At 42.2% G+C, this 21,177-nt stretch overlaps 1 protein-coding gene across 2 annotated transcripts in view; it reads left to right on the top strand.

Moving 5' to 3' along the window:
- Positions 1–21,177, top strand: part of GAB2 (GRB2 associated binding protein 2) — a gene marked incomplete at both ends in the record, with an annotated part of 178,477 nt that continues 157,300 nt past the window's right edge. For both annotated transcript variants that reach the window (XM_080815804.1, XM_080815803.1), the window contains one exon: positions 1–75. In XM_080815804.1, coding sequence (XP_080671930.1) covers positions 1–75 — 75 coding nt within the window. The remainder of the gene's footprint in view (positions 76–21,177) is intronic.

The following is a 21,177-nucleotide window of genomic DNA, read 5'->3' as shown; positions in this document are numbered from 1 at the left end:
ATGAGCGGCGGCGGCGACGTGGTGTGCACCGGCTGGCTGAGGAAATCGCCCCCCGAGAAGAAGTTGAGGCGCTATGTGAGTGCGGGCGGCGAGCGGGTGCGGCCCCGGAGGGCGCGGGTGGGGGGCGCCCAGCGGCCTGCCCAGGGGCTGGGGGCTCCGGCAGGGGCGGCGCCCGACCGGGAGGGCGGACCCTGGGGTCCCGGGGGACGATGAGCGGCCGGCGCGCCCAGCCGCTCGGGGCTGTGTGGGGCACCTGCACACCTGTCACAGGTGCGCCGCCGAGGGGCGGAGCGGGCGGGCCGGCGGGCAGGTTGAGGCTGCGGCTCCTTCTCCGCGGGGCGGGCGCGGCGGCGGCGTCCCCCCAGCCGGCCTCCGGGTAAACTAAAGACAGTATTGAAGTTTGTATTGATTGTTTTTGGAGACCGAGAGAGTTGATTCCCGGGGCTGGGGGACCATAGTAACCCCGGGCGGCTTCAGCCTCCGGGACTGGGGGACTGGGCAGGAAAGGGGGGCGCAGTCTGCGGGGCGGCGCAGCCGGGTCCCCACAAAGGGCGAGGCGCCTCACACCCTTTCCCCCTTCCCTTTCTCTGCCCGCCCTCCCGGGTGACCGCCTGCTTCCTTCCAGTCCACAGCCTCTGCATCACGGGCAGCGTCAGCGGCATGTGCAGCCCTTGTATTAAGTGACTCATTTGTTTGTCCCCCCTTTTCCCTTTATTCTGTATGTCTCTCACATACATTCCCCCCTCCCCACCCCACGATGGTGACACTGCAGTTTGGTCTGGTATAAGTGGCCGGGTTTTGTGCGGTCCTTGGTGCCTGGGGTCGAGAGAAATCCAGGTTCTCAGTTGCCAGGTGGTGCTAACCGATGGTGTTTACCGAAATTGCTGGGACAGCCTCTCCCTTCTGGGTGAGAAACTGGCAACATCGAGGGGAAGGTGGTATACAGTCTGGTGGGGAGGTCTGGCTAACACCTCCCCGGGCCCCATGCCTTGCCTGATGGGGTCAAAGTACAAGATGGTGCTAATTACAATCAGCCCAGGGCTCTTTGCGGGCCTTTGGAAATGGAAGGTCGGTAAAAGGTGTCAAGGTCTCTCATCTGTTCCCTCTTCACTTCCCTATGAAATGCCCTTGTTAAACTGACTCTGGGTGCTGCTGGACTCTCTGGGATCATTCCCACAGCATGAAAGTGAGCTGTTGCCTTCCAGCTGCAGTGCATCAAGGGAGCTCTGAATAGACCCTGCCCTCTGTCAGCTGCACCAGTGGCTGTCCATGGGGGGAGAGGCAGAAGCTTACCAGAGTTTCCTGTCTTGGCTCCCCAGATCAGAACTGAGGGACTTCTGGCCTCTGGATTGAGGAAGTGACATTCTGTTTTTCAAAGGAAGTGTTGTTGGGGAGTGCAAGTGTGTGTGTGTGTAAATGAAAGCAGGCTCTTAATTAAATCACTTGCTGAGAAGACTCCGTATTTAACAATGACTTTTGAAAGTGGACATAGATTTAAAATACAGTAGGGATGAGGCAATGAAGTATTCATCTCAGTTCTAAAGCTCATTTTTCAGGGATGTCCAGGTAGCCAAAGCAGTACAATTACTAAGAAAGAAACTTTTCTCCTTTTCAGAGTTGTATCAGCTCCTTAGGAAAGGTGAATTTTTATGTTAGGTTAAGGATGCATAGTTTGCTATTTATATCTTTATAAATGTACAAACAAAACAAAAGAAAAAAATCTTTGGCCCTGAAGAGTTTCTGAAACTATTAGTAAAAGTGTGATAACATTACCAGCTAGTGGAATAGAGTATCCAGTGAAATTTTTCAAGTTAGAACGCTACCCTAAAGAACCTTGAAACTTTGTTTTTGATACAGTTTGCAAACAATTTGACACTGTATCTGTATTTGACTGATGACTACTTCAAGTCTATCACCCAGACTCTTTATGGCCCATTTCTCTGGTATTTTTGTTCTCAAGCAACTGTAGCTCAAAAAAAAAAAAACAAAACAAAACAAAACAAACAAACCAAAAAAAAAAAAAAAACAAGCTTGGAGTCTTCAGAATCAAGCACCTTTTTCAGCCATCTGATGTACTGAACACCCTACCGTCGAATGATGACCTCAGCCTCTTTCCCATCATCTTTGCAGCTCCAGCCCATAGACCTCTGATCAAGCTAGTAATGGCTTTTCTTAGGTTTGGGGGTGATGTGTTCCATTGGTATGACTGGAAGTCTCCCCTACTGTAGGAGTTCAGTTCCCTTAGTTAAAACTGAGCTGATCTGTCTGACCCCAAACTCGTGGGGTTAGAGTCTGTCTTTACATCTTCTTTTTGCACGTTGAGAATTTTTGCACCTTGTTTTAAGTTAGAGCTTTGCCAGTTCCCTCTGTTCATTAGTAGCAATCTAGGAGACAAGTAATTCCCAGCTCTGCTGCTAAACACACACCCCAAAATAGCTTCTTATTCTGTTATATATCATAGGCGTGTGCTATTATGGATTCATAAGTCTTCATTGTAAGACTATACCAAGCATCTGAGATAAAGAGAAAAGTTAAGGAAATAGATTGCAACTTACAATTAATTTTAAAAACTTCTTTCTACTTTGAGGAGGGGGTAGGTTTAGGGGGGAAAACAACTTAATAGAAGCTATGGCAAATGTTGCCAGGGATTAGGTTTAGGGATTTTTTTTATCACTCTTTTCTAATTTATTAATCATAGAAATATGTAGAGATCTTTTCAATATCGCTGTGCACATTGGGGGAATTACAAAAAGTGGCCTCTGAAAAATGATGAGTATTGCCTCTGGGCCATCATGATACCTTTGCAGTGGAAGGCTAGCAGAACAAACAGCCCTCCCATCGTGCCCTCCCGTGTGCATGTACACACACACACACACACATACATACATACACACACGTATATAAGGCTGAAGCCAGATTTTTTCAAGGAAAACATTTTATGACCCACACTGCTCTAATTTTCTATTAATTTCACTGGGTTAGTAGATTTAAGGGAAAAGATTGGTAGTAACACTGCCCTCTAGTGGCTAATTTGGAGAAAATTGTGTATTGGTTCTAATGAACAACTGAGGCAAGGTAATGGTTTATTTTTGTTTTATTAAGTAAACTTAATTATTAAGTGTGTCTCAGACAATGGATTAGATTCTGGGAATAAACATTAAGCCATCGCATTAATCTTAGCAGATGACCTTGCTTTTTCCACAAAGAACATTGGAGCTATCAGAAAGTAGCTATGTGCACATACTACACCATATTTCCAAATTTACCTATATCTGCATGGTTCCTTTACCTTTCCCTCTTTAGAGTAGGTGAGGTGCCCCTTCTTTGGAGGGGACAGTTGAGATAATAGAGATAATGACCTCAGCTTATGCCCAGGTGCCCTGATGAGGTGCCCCTTCTCCGTGAGCAGTTCTACTACCTATGCTTTGGATCATATCTCATCCTGTCTATTCAGATCATTATTACCCTTCCTATCATGAATCTTCTGTGTCTTTCCCTTTAGCTCTCTCTTTCCATTAACATGTAAACATACTTCCCTTTGACAAAATTCTCCCTCAGCATCCCATCCCCTCCTTCTCACTCTGCTTTCTCCTTTTCTTATTCATGGTTGTTGATACTATTACCATTTCTCCTGCCTTCTTGTCACTTGACTCCAGTCTGAAACCTACTTTGTCATTTCACTAAAGCTGTTCTCTGAAAGGCACCAGTGACACCCAGGTCATTAAAGTCACAGGTCTGTTTTCTCACTACTCATTTTAATTTCTTCACTGCTTAGATAAATATAATAAATGCCTGACTTTTCTCCTTTTTTTGGCCATTCTAAGTCTCTTTTGCTAAAATGACCCTCTTTACCCAATCTTTAAAGTTGGAAGCTCATTTATAGTCACAGGGTCTATGGTGTAGGCTCTTTTCTCCTCCTCCGACATCTCGTCCATTCTCCTGGCTTCAGTTATCTTTGCATGCTGGTCATTATCAAGTTAAATTTCTATCCCTGAGTTGTGTTCTGAGCTAGAGACTTGCATATACAGTTGTTAACTGAACATATCCACTTGAATGTCTCTCAGTCATCACACACTCACCACACCCACAACTCTCATGTATTCCTCTGCTCAGTAAATGGTGCCGCTGACTACCCACTTGCTCAAGTGTACAACTTGGGAATCAGCCTTGACTTCTTGCCATGCACTACCCCACATCTCATCTTTTAGCAAACCCGCTAGTGCTATCTTAACATCTTTTTGTCCACGCTTCTCCTTCCCCACTGCCATGACCCTTTAGTTTGTCCTTTTAATAGTCATCTGTTGAGAACTTACTCTGTGCCGGGCACTGTACTTAGACCATTGATCTCTTAATTCAGTCTTTTAGCCCTAGTTGTAAAGCTGCGACTTGTCCAGTGTCACCTGACTTTGTCCGAAAGCCTAAGCTTTTTTTAAAAAAAAATTGTTATTATTAAATTTCTACTCCGAGGTAATCATAGATGCACATCTATTTGTAAAAATCGTGAAGAGAGATATGTACACTCTTGACCCAGTTTCTCCTAATGGTAACTCTCTGCAGAACTGGAGTGCAGCATCGCCATCAGGATGTTGATAATGGTGGAGTCAAGATACAGGACATTTCCATCACCACATGATCCTTCATGTTGCCTTTTACTTTTACACCCACTACTCTCCCATTCTCACCCTGTCCTTAGCCCATGACGACCACCAATCTCTCCTCCATTTTTATATTTTGTTATCTCAAGAGTGTTATATAAGTGCGTTCATCCAATTTCTAACCTTTTGGGATTGGCTTTTTTCATTCAGCATAATTCTCTGGAGATTCATCCAACTTGTTGTATGTATCTAGTACATTCTTTTTTATTGCTGAGTAGTATTCCGTGGTAGATATGTACCATACTTCATTTGTTAAACTGTTCACTTATTGGCTTCATTTTTTTATTTTTATTTTTTAAGATTTATTTATTCGAGAAAGAGAGGGAGAGAGAGGCAGGGAGAGGGGTAAAAGGAGAGGGAGACAAGCAGACCCCCACTGAGCAGAGAGCCTGACACTGGGCTTGATCCCAGGACGCCGAGATCATGACCTGAGCTGAAATCAAGAGCCTGAACCTTAACTGCTGAACCACCCAGGCACCCCTTGCTTATTGGTTTTAATTTCCATTTCCCTATGGTTAATGATGTTGAACATCTTTTTAGATGATTATTTGCCATCTGTTTGTCTTCTTTGGTCAAATGTCTCTGTAAATCTTTTGTCCATTTTCTTTATGAAATTTTTTAAAGTTTTTATTTAAGTAACCTCTACAACCCGCGTGGGGCTTGAACTCACGACCCTGAGATCAAGAGTTGCATGCTCCTCTGACTGAGCCAGGCAGGCACCCCTGGGTTGTTTATTTTTGAGTTTTAAGAGTTCTTTATATGCTCAAGTTACTAGTCCTTGTCAGATAATGCAGCTTGCAGATATTTTCTCCCATCTGTATCTTGTTTTCATCCACTTAGCAGGGTCTTTAACAGACCAAAAGTTTTTATTTTGGATGAGGTCCAGTTTATCAGTTTTTCCTTTTATGAGCTGTACATTTTTTGGTCAAGTCTAAGAACTCTTTTCTAAGCTATAGGTTGCAGAGCTTTTCTCCCTCTTTTCCCTAAACATTTTTTAGTTTTAAGTCCATGATCTGTTTTGAGTTCATTTTTGTGTAAGTTGTGAACCTTAGGTTGAGATTTTGTTGTTTTTGTTGTTGTTGTTGATTTTTGTCATTGGATGCCCAGTTGCTCTAGCTCCATTTGTTGGCAAGACCATGCTTCCTTTATTGAACTGCTTTTGAACCTTTATCATAAATCAGCGGGGCATACTTGCATGGGTCGGTTTTCTATTTTGTTCCATTGTTCTATGTTTCTGTCCTACTTGCCACTACCACATAGTCTTGATAACTATAGCTATATGGTAAGTCTTAAAATCTAGTGGACTGATTTCTCCACTTTATTCTTGACCAGGTTAATCTTATTTTTTTTTAAAAGGTAAATTTGAAAAGTCAGCTCATCGTTAGAAAATTTGAACAATATTAAAGTATAAATAAAAATTAACTATAATCTCCTTGGTGTTGAATTTTTCTTTGAACTTATCTTTTCAACATAGAATGTAAACAAAGCAAATATGTTAGTTTAATAATTTATCAGGCAGCCATTATAAGCCAAGCACTCAAGTTCTGGGAGTACCAAGACGAAGAAGAAAAGTCGTGCTGCAGAGGTTGCCATAACTAGAAGTAGGCCAAGAGAAGAAAGTCTTCCAGCCAGTGAGACCACTGACTGTGTAGGCCCTGGGCAAGGAACTGCAGAGTGTGTGCAAGGGCACTAAAAAGAATTTGGTGTTGCTGGACCATCTACAGGATTATGTAGGTAGTGGGTTGTGAAAAGAACACATTGGGGGATGTCTGGGTGGCTCAGTTGGTTGAGTGTCTGCCTTCCGCTCTGGTTATGATCCCAGGGTCCTGGGATAGAGCCCTGTGTCAGACTCCCTGCTCAGTGGGGAGCCTACTGCTCCCTCTGCCTGCCTGCCTGCCTCTCTTTCTCTCTAACAAATAAATAAATAAAACCTTAAAAAAAAAAAAAAAACAACACATGGGTTGGTAAGAACAAGGAAGAGGTATAAATGGCCAACAGGTACATGAAAGGGTGCTTAACATCGTTAATCAGGGAAATGCAATTCAAAACCACAATGAGATACCACCTTACACCTGTTAGAATGGCTGTAATTAAAAAGAAAACAGTAGGGAACTTCCTCAGAAAATTAAAAATAGAACTATCATATGATCCAGCAATGCCACTTCTGGGTATATATCCAAAGGAAATGAAAACAGGATGTTGAAGAGACATCTGCACTCCATGTTCATTGCAGCATTATTCACAATAGCCAAGATATGGGAACAACCTAAGCATCTCTCCATGGATAATGGATGACGAAGGGGTGTGTGTGTGTGTATACACTGTGCTTGGTGTTTTCTGAACATTCTTCATCCACGAGAAGGAAAGAAATCCTGCCATTTGCAACAACATGGATGGAACATAAAGACATTATGCTAAATGAAATAAGTCAGAAAAAGGGAAATACTGTATGATTTCACTCATATGTGCAATCTAAAAAAGCTGAGCTTGTAAGAGTGCCTGGCTGGCTCAGCTGGAGGAGCATGTGACTCTTGATTTTGGGGTCATGGGTTCGAGCCTCACACTGGGTGTAGAGATTACTTAAATAAATGAAACTGTAAATAATAATAAATAAGCTGAACTCCTAGAAATAGTAGAATGGTGGTTTTTGGAAGTTGGAGCATGGGGGAATCAAGGAGATGTTAGTTAAAAAGAACCGACTTCCAGTTAAAACATGAATTAAGGTCTGAAGGTCTAATGCCCAGCATTGTGATTGCAGTTAAGGTATACCATATTGTATACTGGAAAATCACTAAGTAGATCTTAAACGTTCCCATCAGAAAAGAGAAATGGTAATTATGTGTTGTGATGTGTTTGCTGATGCTGGTGGTAATCCTATTGCAAGATATGAGTATATCAAGCCATTGTTACACACCGTAAACTTATACAATGTTATGTGTCAATTAGATCTCAATAAACCAAAGAGAAAAAAAGAACAAGGGAGAAAGAGGTCTTCAGAAATAAGCGAATTTAAGATTTGTTTCTAAACCATCCTAAGAAGCCAGGGCTTTATTGCAACAGGCTTTTGGAGTATTTAAATAAAGCTTATGTCTCGTCCAAATTCCTGGGACAGATAACCAGGTGGACATTCCTCTAGCTGCTTTTTGTTCTGTGGTCCTAATCACTGGATTGATTATGTGATAGTGTTTGTAACATCAAAGGGACGGCTCTAACTCAGGGTCAGTCGCTGAGCTGCTTATCACTAGCATTGGATCAAAATTCCTCATTTGGAATCAACCACATGTCTGTCGACAGATAAATAAATGCATTTTACAGAAATATATCTGCTGGACTATTATTCAGCTCTAAAAAAGAAGGAAGTTCTGACATGTGGACATGCTACAACATGGGTGAATCTTAGTGCCATTATGCTAAGTAAAATAAACCATTCGTGAAAGGACAAAAGCTATGTGATTCCACTTTCATGAGGCACTTAGAGGAGTCCGATTCATAGAGACAGAAGGTAGAATGCTGGTTGCAGGGAGAGGAGAGTGGAAGCTATAGTTTAATGTGTGCAGATTCACTTTTGCAAGATGAAAGGAGTTCTGGGGATGGATGGTGATGATGATAGCACAATAACTTGAATACTTAATGCCAGTGAAATGTACACTTACCAGTGGTTAAGATAAATGTTGCGTGCATTTTACCACAATTTACAAAGAACACAATTCCTCATTTGCTAAGAGTTGGTATGTGGCCCAGCTAATACTTCTAACCCAAGAGAAAAAGACAGGCTAGAATCTCCATAGCCTTGGATGAGTATGGAATGTTCTCTCAGGGATATCTGAGGAACAGAGGCAGTAAAATTGTACAAAGCAGGAATGCACGCCTGCTGCTTTGCTTAATGAAACAACTTTGATGTTGCTTTCTATTTTGCATTGGCCTTTCTCTAGCTAGAAGGGAATAGTGGACTATGGTAACCTCAAGCTTATAGGAAATGCTGAGAAATAAAGGTTCCTGAGCAGGTTATTGCCTGTGTCCAGGTAATGTTGACAAGCATTTATGGAGTATGGTTTGTGTCCTTTGTCTTCCCCAAAGAATAAAACAATACTCAACCCTGGCTTCAAAGATCCAGCAGGCCAAGGAGACCAGAATTATACATGTAAAACAGATCAATACCTTTACAGAGAGACACATGGTCCAGGTAGCATGTTCATGAGGGCAAGAACTATGGGCATGGAAAAAGATGGAAGGGCTTCCTGGAGTAGGAAGTGGGGATATGAATTGGGGCCCAGGAAGGAACATAGCAGTTGAAGTGGGAAAGGGGCGGTGCACATGGGATGGGGGGCATGGGGCAGTGAAATTCCATCCACGTTTATTAATAAAGAGCATCACTCTAAGTGAGTCTTTGCTTCTCAGGCTCTCCTTCAATGTGAAATGTCACTGGCATGTTGACCTAGTTTGTCTTCAGAAGATCTCTGTCTTAGGATTTCAAAGGCCTTTGGGTCCCGGAGCAAATGACTTGATTCTCTGAGCCTGTTTCCTTGTCTATAAAACTGGTGTAATATTTTTTACAGGGCTAAAGAATTTACTAGGATATCAAGTGAAAAAAAGTCTAAACGTGGTGCCTAACCCAGAGTAGATATTTAATATTGGGGCATGCAGCAATAGGGGCTGCTGTCAATTTATAATTATTAACCCTCTTATTGGAACTCTGAACATGAGCATGGGTGTTTCACATCCTTTTCAAATTTCAGCCAGACCTGAATTTTATTTTATCAAAATGTAAGTGGAATTTCTAAGCTAGATCTGACATCAAGTTCTAGGAAGTTACGTTTTCCCTGAAAGGAACATCTCAAGCATCTCCTGATCTTAGGGAATAAAACCTTATGGGGGTTTGTCTGAAGCTATAACTTTGGCCAGTCCCTGGAAAACTTGTGTGTGCTAGGGGATGTAGAGATCAATGTGTGAGATTCTGAAGCCTGTGTTCAAAAATGTTCCAAAAACGTCCCAGTAAGTGGTAATCCTTTAAGCCCAGATGTCCCTCCACCCTCTAGGCCCCTCCAAAGTGAGTCCTCTTCTTGGCTTGTTTCCATGGTGTTTTTCCACCTCTAGTTCAGCATTCTCACATCAGGCTTGCATCGGTCTCCCTTTGCTAGCTGATGGGCACTTTACATGATAGTGTAAGTATCTCACTCAGAGCCTGATGCAGGCTTGGAGCCACTTGTCCAGTACCAGCTACAAGGAAGGCCAAGTGCTTGTCATTTATTCTCAACAACCTCCTCCCTTGTCCACCCCCACCTTTATACTTGCTTCTTACTGTTTGTCTGCTAATTGTGAAAATAGCAAGTGGGTCCCTTAGGATCCTTCAGAGTAATTAGGGCTTTTTTTAGTGTCATTATGAGATTATATATGTAAATACATTTGATTGTTTGGATCTTTTCTGGTTCTTTTAAAAAAAAATTTAAAGATTCCCTGATACGAGGAAGTTGAGAGGCAACGTGGGGGGCTTGGAGGGTAGGAAAAGAATAAATGAAACAAGATGGGATCGGGAGGGAGACAAACCATAAGAGACTCTTAATCTCACAAAACAGAGGGTTGCCCAGGGGAGGCGGGTAGGGAGATGGTGGTGGGGTTATGGACATTGGGGAAGGTATGTGCTATGGTAAGTGCTGTGAAGTGTGTAAACCTGGCGATTCACAGACCTGAACCCCTGGGGCTAATAATACATTATATGTTAATAAAAAAATTTAAAAATTATTTTAAAAATTTAAATATTTTATTTTTAAGTAATCTTTATGCCCAACATGGGGCTCACAGTCACAACCCCGAGATCAAGAGTTGCACATTTCACCGACAGAGCCAGCCAGGCGCCCCTCCTTGTTTTCTTATCGATGCTCATGTTGTAATATCTTTAGCCAGTGGCTAGAATATCTTTGGCCTTCTGAGTGCTTTCAACATGACCTTTCTAGTATTTGATAGCTTCTTTGTTATCTGGTATGGCAAGATATTTCAGGTTTGTCTCGTACATTTCCTGATCCAGACCTAGGATTAGCCATTTGCTCAAAGAATCCTTTTCTTTGAGTAAAAATGTTATCTGGAGACCCACATGGGCATTATGGGGCTCTTATTGCTGTTGGATTGGTCATACATATAATTTTACATGGTTATGAGCATCGTGAACTATCACATTATACTCTGCTTTTTTTCACAATCCACCACTGTGAATATTTTTCACTTCTACTTAGTATTTTTTCCAGTTTTTAATTATAAAAAACTTCAGTCATACACAGAAGTAGAGAAAATGGTCTAATGAACACCAATACACACAGTTTCAAATACTATCAAGATTTTATCACATTTGTTTTTATCCCCTTTGCTCTTTCTTTGCTGGAGAATTTTAAAGCCAACCCTGAACATGTACACAAGTCTTAAAAGTAGCCCGTAAGTGAACACACTGTACCTTATGTATGGTGTACATGTCCTTTCATTAGTATTTCCAGTTGTTCACTCCGATAGACTGTACAGATCTCTTCTGCTGTTTAGGTAGAATTTCTGAGAATTTCACCCCAGCTGATGAGCCACGACATTTAAGTATCCTACAGTATCGCCACCTCTTACTTGGAAGATGTTCTTGCACAGGCTATCACTGTGTCTTTCCTTCACTTGCCTTGGAAGAATGTTCTGGTTGGAGCTCTGCTGGCTTACAAAAGCAAGAGAAAGTGCTAAGTTTTGTGTATAGTAGGCTGATTTCCTTGTAAGGATTATAGAAATGAGTCTGTTGCTTTGATCTTTTGGTACAGTTTTCTAGAGGAAAGATGGTTATACAGCAGCTAGATGTATATATATTTTTTCGGATATCAGCCGAAGTTATAGTGTGTTGAGTTTAATGCCCTTTAGAAGTCTTTCTGAAGATATTCTCATTAATAACAAGTAGTAAGAGTCTACAAAGTCCATGCTGTTCCCCTGAGGAACGTGCTTGAATTCTAATGGCAGGCCGTACACCAAGGACCAGTGCTGCAGGGGCCCAGGAGAGGTTGATCTAGCCTGGTCAGTGAGTTCTTTCACATGACCCATGTTTGTATTTCACTTGCTGGGTAATCTACAGTCTCACATTTCTACACTGATCTGGTACATTCTTAAGACTCCTTTCACGTGTCACCTAGTGGCTGCCTTTGATCCTGCCCTCCGCATGAGAATGAGTTCTAGAACCCCTTCTCCTTGCTCTTGGGTTGTTATGCCTTAGTACCGGTGACTAACTGTTGGTTTAGCTTCTAGAGCACCACACAGTCTTTGTTCACCCTTGTGGACCCAGTACCTAAACACAGTAAGATATTGGTTGGCTCGTACTTGATATGCTCTTAAGTTTTGAATAAATATTACTTTAGGATTGGTTACGTTTCTTTGGAGAAAAAAAGAGCTCAATCTAGATAGAACTGGATTGAAAATGCAAATTTTTTTTAACAACAAGCTTTGGGAATTTCCATGAGATAAGCTATAAAACATTTAAATTTTGTAGCACTTAAATGTCACTCTTTCAATAAAGTTACTGGAAACAAGATTATAAAAAGCAATAATATAAGGAGCACCTGTCCTACCCCTCCTGTGGCATAAACAATGTTAACATTTTAGTGTGTTTCCCAGTCCCTTTATTTCTGTATGCGGTTTTTACAAAGAGTAAGACTGTATCACCTTTTGTATGCTTTAATATATTGAAAATATTTTCCTGTGTTAGAAAATAGTCTTCTAAGACATGGATTTTAATGGCTGCTTAAGCAGAATAAGACAGAGCTTTTCAAGTATGTGTAATAGAAAGATACTTTAAATATTTTTACAGGTTTTTGATGTTGAATTAAATTATCTTTATTATGTTACGAAAATGTCCATAAACAAACACTATGAGATCTAAATACGTACTTAGAGCTCTTCTACAATTACAAAACCAAAGCAGATTAACAAATTAAATGTAAACCTTCAGAACCAATATAATTCACACGAACAACAGTAGACATTTTGCTGAAACTAAGTTGCTTCTTGAAATGGGAACGTGGCCCTCACTTCTCTGGAGCTTGTCTGTTCTGTGCCCCATTCTTCTCTCCTACCGCATTTCTATGTTTGAACTACAGTGAAACCTTGGTTCGCTTAGCAAGCCATTTGGCTTTTAATTGGTATGACCATATTATTTATATGCTGTCACCTCTGTCTTTTCTCATTAGTCACTAGTGTATGAAAATTAAAGAACTCAATACTTGATTCTAATAAGATTATAAATGTAAATGCTGGTAATCAAGAAGCAGCATTCACTTGTAAGATGATCATTCAGATGATCTAGACTATGTATTTTAAGATCACCCTTAAGGTGAAAACTCAGAATTGAAAAAAATGTTTGAAATGGACTTGCAGATCCCTGGGAGTATGGCTTTAGGCCCTATATTTAAAAATCCAGATGTACTGTAAAAGGCGTGGGCTCGGGGTCAGCCCTGGGTTAGAAGCCAAGCTGAGCCTCCCACATGCTTTGTGATTGTGAGCAAATTTCTTTATTTCAGAGCTTTGAATCCCCAATTTGTGAAGTGGAGATAATGGTAAGTTCAGCCAGTTAATTGAATAATTTTAACTCAGAGAGGTGTAAACATGCTTTTATCTTTGTCTACTCAAACCTCCCAACAGTGCTTTGTCAAAATCTCTACAGGATGGAACCCGTGGTATCTTTGGCAGAGTCCACAGCCTTCTGGTCAATCTTTGGCAGAGTCCACAGCCTTCTGGTCACTCTGGATTATTGATAGGCCACCATTGAAAAATGTCAGTATACCTAATCGAAAGCTTTTCCTCCTCCTTTTACTGACCAGACTTGTGGTTCCAGTGATAAGAAGTGGAAAAGGTAGACTTGGTTTATTTGTGCACTTTCATTCTCCCTTCCTTGTTTTGGAGAGTGTAGGGTTGGGCGACAGGTTAGGTAGTCTGTCTGGGATACTTCTGCTCTGCCTCTTCTAGGCATGTGTAGGGATGGGCAAGAGGGAGAGGGACAGGGATAAGTGTCTCTTAACTGGCCACTGTTGGGTCCTCCTTGATGGCATTTACTGTTGCCTGACTGACACTGCCTGTGTGTGCTCCCTACACTTGTGAATTTTGGGGAGGGTTTTCCCATGGTCTCTAGACCTGGAGAGGAAACTGGTGTTAAGTTCTTTTAGGCCCTTTCAGGCCAATCCCTCCCTCTCTTGTAGCCCACAGCTAGGCTCCACTTGCTCGCTTGACAGCCCTCTTATAGGGTGGGGGGATCTGATAAGAGAGCTCAAGGCCAGCAGTTTCCATGCGACTGCTTTACCCAGGGGACTCACATCCATGCCAAACAATGGGGGAACAGCATTGGTGCCCCTTCTTGCTCCATTTCTCAAAGGAGGGAAAAGCCCTGTCCAGAATGGTGCAGGGTAAATCTGTAAGTTAATTGCCTGAACAGATATTCACTAGGCATTATAATTTAAAAAAAAAATTCTTATCTCAAACTTTGTTGTTGTTGTTGGTACATCTAATCTCTGTAAGGGATTCTCTTAGAAGAGCCCTCCATAGGGGTAGGGAGACTACCACCCAAAATACAGCACTACCCACTAGGGCGTGGGATCCATGGTTTCCTCTCTTCATCTCTACTCTTCCTTTGTATAGTGGGGAGGGAGAGAGGCAGTGCAGAGGCCCAGGTGATGGTTGCAGTAGAAGGTCTCATACTATAGCTTCTTAATATGTGCTTGAATTAGCCCAGCCCTAGTTACTGACTGCTCTCCTTACCTTGTGGGAAACCTATCTCCTCTCTAATCTTAGCTGTGGGTTCTGTTTACCCTGGAAAAGTCTCACTCGACATTCACTTCTATAACTGTCTTATAGATTGCTGTGGTATTAAATTTGTTAATGCCAGGTACATGATGAGCACTCTACAAATGGTAACTCTGCCATTTATAAATGGTAACAGTGCCAAATTTATTTGCCTCTTCTGTTGTTCGACATTTAGGTAGTTTACTATTTTCTGCTTTTTAAATAATGCTGTGATGATCTTTATAGCAAAGACTTATACTTTTAGGACAAGTCCTATAAATGGAATTTCTAACTCAAAGATTACAGTTATGGGACACCTGGGTGGGTCAGTCGGTTAAGCTCTGCCTTCAGCTCAGGTCGTGACCTCTGGGTCCTGGGATGGAGCCCCACATCGGGCTCCCCGCTCAGCAGGAAGCCTGCTTCTCTTTCTGCCCCTCCCCCTGCTCGTGCTCGCTCTCTCACTCTCTCAAATACATAAATCTTTTTTTTAAAAAAAGGGTCCAGTTATTTACAGGGTTTCTAATACATCATACCAAATTGCCTCTCAGAAGGAATGAAGTTTTAATTCCCTGATTTTTCTCTGATACAGATAGTATAATTTTTAAAAAGGATTTTATTTATTTATTTGGCAGAGAGAGATCACAAGTAGGAAGAGAGGCAGGCAGAGAGAGAAGGGGAAGCAGGCTCCCCGCTGAGCAGAGAGCCCGATGCGGGGCTCGATCCCAGGACCCTTGGATCATGACCTGAGCCGAAGGCTTAACCCACTGACCCACCCAGGCGCCCCAGATAGTATAATTTTTTAAAATACTTGGCATTTTGACAGATAAAAAAGTAGTTCCTTGATTTAATTTTGATCCCTTTGCTACTGATTTGAATACGTTTTCACATATTATTGACTCATTTTTAAAATGAATTTCTTCAAATGACAGGTCTTTTCTGATATAAATAGTTGATGGAACTGGGAAGGTAGACTGAGTGGCTCTGGGTAAGGTAAACAAGGAACTTGGAATAACCAGAGCAGGGAATCTCCAGCAGTAGGGAGGGAAAGACTGACCAGACCTAACCAGACGTTCCTCTTATTTAGTGGTTCCCCCTTTTGGGCCCTTGTACCTCTGATTCCACAGATTTCCCTCAGGCAGCCTTCTGATCTTAATTTGGTTTCAAGGCCTACCTCAGATGTCACCTTCCTCGTGCCACTTCCTGATTTCCTTCTGAGGGAGACAGTCTTCCCACATCATCTCATTATACGTCTGTACAGCTCTTATGACATGGCTGTGTGACTGTGTTTTTAGATCTCTCTCCTTAATTATGTGCCCTCCTCAAAGGCAGCGATTTTTTGTATACACCTCTAAACAGACTTCTACACTTATTAAATATAATGGGGACTCTTCTCCTATGCCCGAGGTGGAGGAGAGTGGTGCAGGAGAGGGGAGTACAGTGATTGAGTCCACTTGGAGTAGAGCGGTACCAGGGAAGGCTCAGGGCAAACGACAGCTGGGGTAAGGTTTTTGAAGAATGAGTAGGAGTTCATCAGGCAGCTGGGAAAAGATCATTTCAAGTAAGGAGAACAACTTAACTAATGATATGAGCACATGAATGCTGAGAGAAACTGTATAGATGGGGAAAACATGAAGAATGAGGTTCAGGTGCCAACTTCATTCTCCCCAGAACCCCACCTTCATCACCTTTACTCACCACAAGCCCTTTGCTTTGTCTGGAATTTCTTCTCTCTCCTCTGACTCCTCAAACCCTCTCAGTCATTCCACGGAGTTACTGATTACCTATCATATGTCATGTGCCAAGGGAAAGAGGCAAAATTGAGTTCATGGACAGCTCTGAATGGCATCTTGGGAATGTTAGCCCCATATTGAAAATATAGACAAGAGAATGGTGTCTTACCAGATTCTTTTTGGATGACCCAGATTATAGCTGCTGTAGATAAGATAGGTATTCTTTTCTTTTTTTTTTTTTAAGATTTTATTATTTATTTTGAGAGAGAGTGAGCGCATACAAATGAGGGGAGGGGCAGAAGGAGAGTGAGAATCTCAAGCAGACTGCGCACTGAGCACGGAGCCCAACCCGGGGCTCGACCTCGTGACCCTGAGATCATGACCTGAGCCAAAATCAAGAGTCAACACTTAACTGACTGAACCACCCAGGTGCCCCAATAAAATAGATATTCTTAATAATAGTGTTATAATTTATTTAAACTTTTACCTCAAACCAGGCTTAGGCAGTCAGAGAAAATATAGCTTTTTTTTTTTTTAACTGTTCTGCTTCTTTTCTATCAGTTCCCTTCTGTTGTTCCAGTTACTTTTGTTCCTGATAAATCTCTGGACATAATAAAAATGCCCCAAACTTAGTGGCATAAAATAACTATTTTGTTTTGCTCATAGATTGTGTGGGTTACGGATGCAGACAAGGCGTGGCAGGAACTTGTCTCTGTTCCCCAGTGTCTGGGTCCTCAGCCGGGAAGACTTGGATGGCAAACGTTCCTCAGCCGTTAGGAACTGGAGTCATCTGAGTGTGTCTTCACACATGAATGTCACCAGGGCTGGGATGACGTAGAGACTGTGCCCAGCTGGGGCTGTGGTCTGCAGCACCTGCCAGTGGCCTCTCTGTGCAGCTTCCGAGGGGTCAGACTTCTTACCTAGTGTCTTAGCGGCTCCAAAAGTGAATGTCTTAGGGGCCAAAAATGGAAACTTCTTGGCGCTTTCTAATGGGCCAGACTTAGAAGCTACACAGTGCTCCTTTTGTCATACTCCCATGGTCAAAGGAGTCACAAGCCCACTCAGATTTAAGGGAAGATAAACAGACTGACAACATCCCACTAGACAGAACGTCAAAGAATTTGTGGGCATCTTTAAGTCTGTCATCATCATATCATAATTTTTCGGGATAAACCATCTCCCTCGAATCTTTTCAAAATTCAGCTTCCTAAGAGCTCTTTGAGTAAATACTTCATGGTTCAGAGTTCTGCCCACTTCCCTTCCTCTGCCCTAAAATCTTGTTTCATCAGGCCAGGGACTTTGCATCATTTATCTCCCAAATCCTTATCAGCCTGGAACAGTGTCTGGCAAAGAGTTGATGCATAACACCTATTAGAGACTGCTTAGTGAGAATGCACACCATGTCTCTGTGTGAGTTAGGGCAGGATCTGTGTGGATATCTATGCTTCGTTGTCTGATTTGGAATATATCCTGGAGTCTATGGCCATTACACCCTGAATGTGCCCGATCTCGTCTGGAATATATCCTGGAGTTGTTTGCTGAGTCGTAACTAATTCTGTTGTGTTCTTTGGGTGTGATGTGTTGTCTCAAAGTTCCTGTACGTGGGGAACTCTTTGCTTCAACCCAGACCTCTGCTGGTCCAGTAGTCTCTTAGTAACTTCTGAAGGCCTAGCACCATCCTCAGGGTTTAGGGAGTGACCAGTGCTGTCTCACACTCATCTTTCGGCCTCCTCCTGCTGCTGTAGCCAAGCCTTTGCTCTCCTACCATATATTAGCACAGAGCTGAACAATGACCTCGAGTAGCCTGAATCCCGCCGCATGTTATGTCTGGGAGGATGGAGTCTTGATATTTCAGAAGCTCCATGGCTCCCTGAGTTAAACCTGCTTTGATGGGAAGGAGGAGTGTGTATGTGGGGAGCAGGCCTATGAATGAGGATCATGTCCTTGTCGATATCTTCTCCCCCTTTCCTTTCCCGTGGGGCCAGAGGGCACAGGCTTCTCTCTTCCTTCCCCTTCCACGGCCGGAGCTGCTCCTGTGTCACATCCACCTTTCTAACTCAAGCTTAGCTGCTAATTTAGGGGGTACTTTGTAGATGGAGTATGTGAAGAGAAACTACTCTGTCAACAAGAAGGTACAGATTAGATAACATGTCAAAGATACTGAAGACCCAGTAAAATTATATTATACCAAAGCCCAAGTAAAATTACCTAAAAAAAAAAGCTGGTTCTAGACCTGCTTCCTTCCCCAAAAGCACATTTTCACAACTCCGGTACCACAAGGTAGCTTGCAGACTTTATACCAGGAAGATGTGGGGCATTGTCAGAACTCTGAAGTGCTTCCCTGTCCTTGCTGCTGACTTTAAAGAGTGAATTCCTGAAACTCTATTTTCTCTTCAGTCAAATGAGGCTATGTTATCAGTCTTCTGACTTGGCATCCGTAACAAGTTTAACATGATCGTTAAATGAACACTTGGATGATTGGCATGGAGACCAGTTTCCATCCCATTCTTCCGAAAAGTTCCTAACAACTGAGTGTTTCCAGGTGATCTGGGGAGCTTTAACCCCACTGAGCCACCCAGGTGCCCCGACCTGGGGAGCTGTAAAAAAGTCAACTGCCAGCTTGCTGTGGTCTAAGTCAATCAGAACCTCGGAGGGATGGGGGGCCCCCGGGTGTGTGTTAAAAAGTTAATTCATGTGGCTTGGCGTATCCCCAATTGAAAACGTCTACAAAAAAAATTAAAAGATGAGACATAGAATATCATAACATTCCGAAAGTCTTTTTTATGAGATTGTCTAAGCCTTCTGTTTAAGTTGGACGTGACCAAGTTAGAAATCACTTATTGATGGTTGCTCTTGTGGCCTCCAAAGTAGCATTAACCTTGTCAGGCCGGGTTTCATTTATTCCAAACCCTTTGCAGACTGAGAGGGCAGATGCAAAGCACCTTCTTATTTTTACACGAACAATCATACCAGACTTTCCTGTTAACTGAATCTGTGATGGGTGCGCTCTCGGCCTGGAAGTGCTCTGTGCTCTTGTCGCTGAGCTTGCTGTGTGTGGCGTTCATGAAAACAGTGCCATGAAGGTGGCCAGGTCCTGAACTTAGGAATGTGTATGGTGGAGGATACGCCAGGATCTCTATTACCTTGAAGAGAACAGTAGTATCAGGACACCTGAGCGGCTCAGTTGTTAAGCGTCTGCCTTGGGCTCCGGTCCTGATCCCAGGGTCCTGGGACTGAGTCCTGCATCTGGGCTCCCTACTCAGTGGGGAGCCTGCTTCTCCCTCTTCCTGTGCCTGCTGCTCCCCCTGCTTGTGCTCTCTCTCTGACAAATAAATAAATAAAATTTTTAAAAAAGAGAGAGAGAACAGTAGTATCTTATCCTTGTACAAAGGGAATGTGTAACAAGTGCCTAAAATGCCCGCTGCATGCAAGGACCTCTGCAGGCACTGTGAAGAACTAGAGTGTCCTAACAAGGAGTCCTACTGAGCTGACCTTGGTAACCACCAGGGATTTGTGTAGGAGGGACAGTCAGAGGGGCTGCAACTTTGTTGTGTCTCCTTTTCTTTTCAATAACATCTTTATTGAGATATAATTCAGATACCATAAAATTCACCATTACAAAGTGTATAATTCTTTGTTTTCAGTATATCCAAAAAGTTGTAATACCATCACCACTATTTAATTCCAGAACATTCTCATCCCAAAAGGAAACTCTTTACCTATTAAGCAGGCACTCTCTATTCCTTCCTCCCCAGAGCCCATGACAATTCCTCTTCTGTTTTCTGTCTGTACAGATTTGCCTATTCTGGATATTCCATATAAATGGAATCATAGAATATGTGGTCTTTTGTGATTGGCTTCTTTTACTTAGCATAATGGTTTCTAAGTTCATCCATGATGTAATGTCTGTATACTTCATTGCTGTTTACATCTGAATGATATTCCACTGTGTACATAGTTCCCATTTTATTTAACGAGTTAAATGTGGTTGCTAAGTGGAAACCAGTTTCCCATCCCATTCTTCCTAAAGGACCCAGTGGGATTGCTAGGTCATATGGTAAATCTATGTTTAACTTTTCAAGAAGCTGCCAAACTATTCGTCTCCGTTTTTTAAAATAATAAGAATATATTCATGTGCTATTTTTGTACTTACAAATCAATTTTAAATTACTTTTAAAATAGAACAGTTAAGTGTTACTGGGGGTGCTGAGAGTATAGACCCAGTTCTGATTGTATTTTCTGGAACTTGCCAAGTTCTGTTGCCTTTATAAAAAATTAAAGTCCAAGAAGCCCCACGGTAGAAGATCTACTTCCCTTCTATTAGAGTCTCTAAAAGAAAAGAGGGGGAAGAAAATGGGCTTGTTCTTGATGTCAATCTCAGATATTTCCCCCACAGTAAAATGTTATCTTCTCTGCTCTCATCTCAGAGCATGTTGATTGAAACTCTGTCCCGGCAGGTAGCTCATTCTGCCCAGGAGCTAGTAGCTCTAATCCTGCTAGGTTATGAGGACTTTGAAAGCAAAGACTGTCATGTGTTCGTATATGTAGTACCCGTAAAGCATATGCTCAATATATACCCATTGAAATGAATCTGAATTGTATTAACATCCTTAGAATTTTCAAGTTGATATTAAGAGGAAAACTCCTTAAGTTTTCCTTATGAAGATAGCCATAGTTCACTTCTCTGTTACGTGGAGATTCTTATTCTTCTGTTTCTACCCAAAGAGCTATGGTTTAAGGCAAAGTAAGAGTTCACTGTTTTTTTCTTTCTTTAAGAAAAGAAGTATAAGCAAGACTGGGGGTGGGAATAAGATCATTACATATTATGAAGCTGTGTTCTCTCAGGACATCGGTAGCTCTGAAGGCAAAGGGTTGGTAAAGAGCATTTGGATGAAGAGAAGAGAAATTATTTTTTAAGAATATATTGCAAGACAAACACACGTGTGTGTATGTGGACTTGGCTACTCATATATAGATAGTTTTGTGTATTCACAGACAACACGAGACACACA

This window comes from Martes martes, assembly GCF_963455335.1.
Source record: "Martes martes genome assembly, chromosome: 10".
Classification (NCBI taxonomy): Eukaryota; Metazoa; Chordata; class Mammalia; order Carnivora; family Mustelidae; genus Martes; species Martes martes.
The sequence above is the reverse complement of the archived record's forward strand: the minus strand, read 5'-3'. Positions and strand labels throughout refer to the sequence as shown.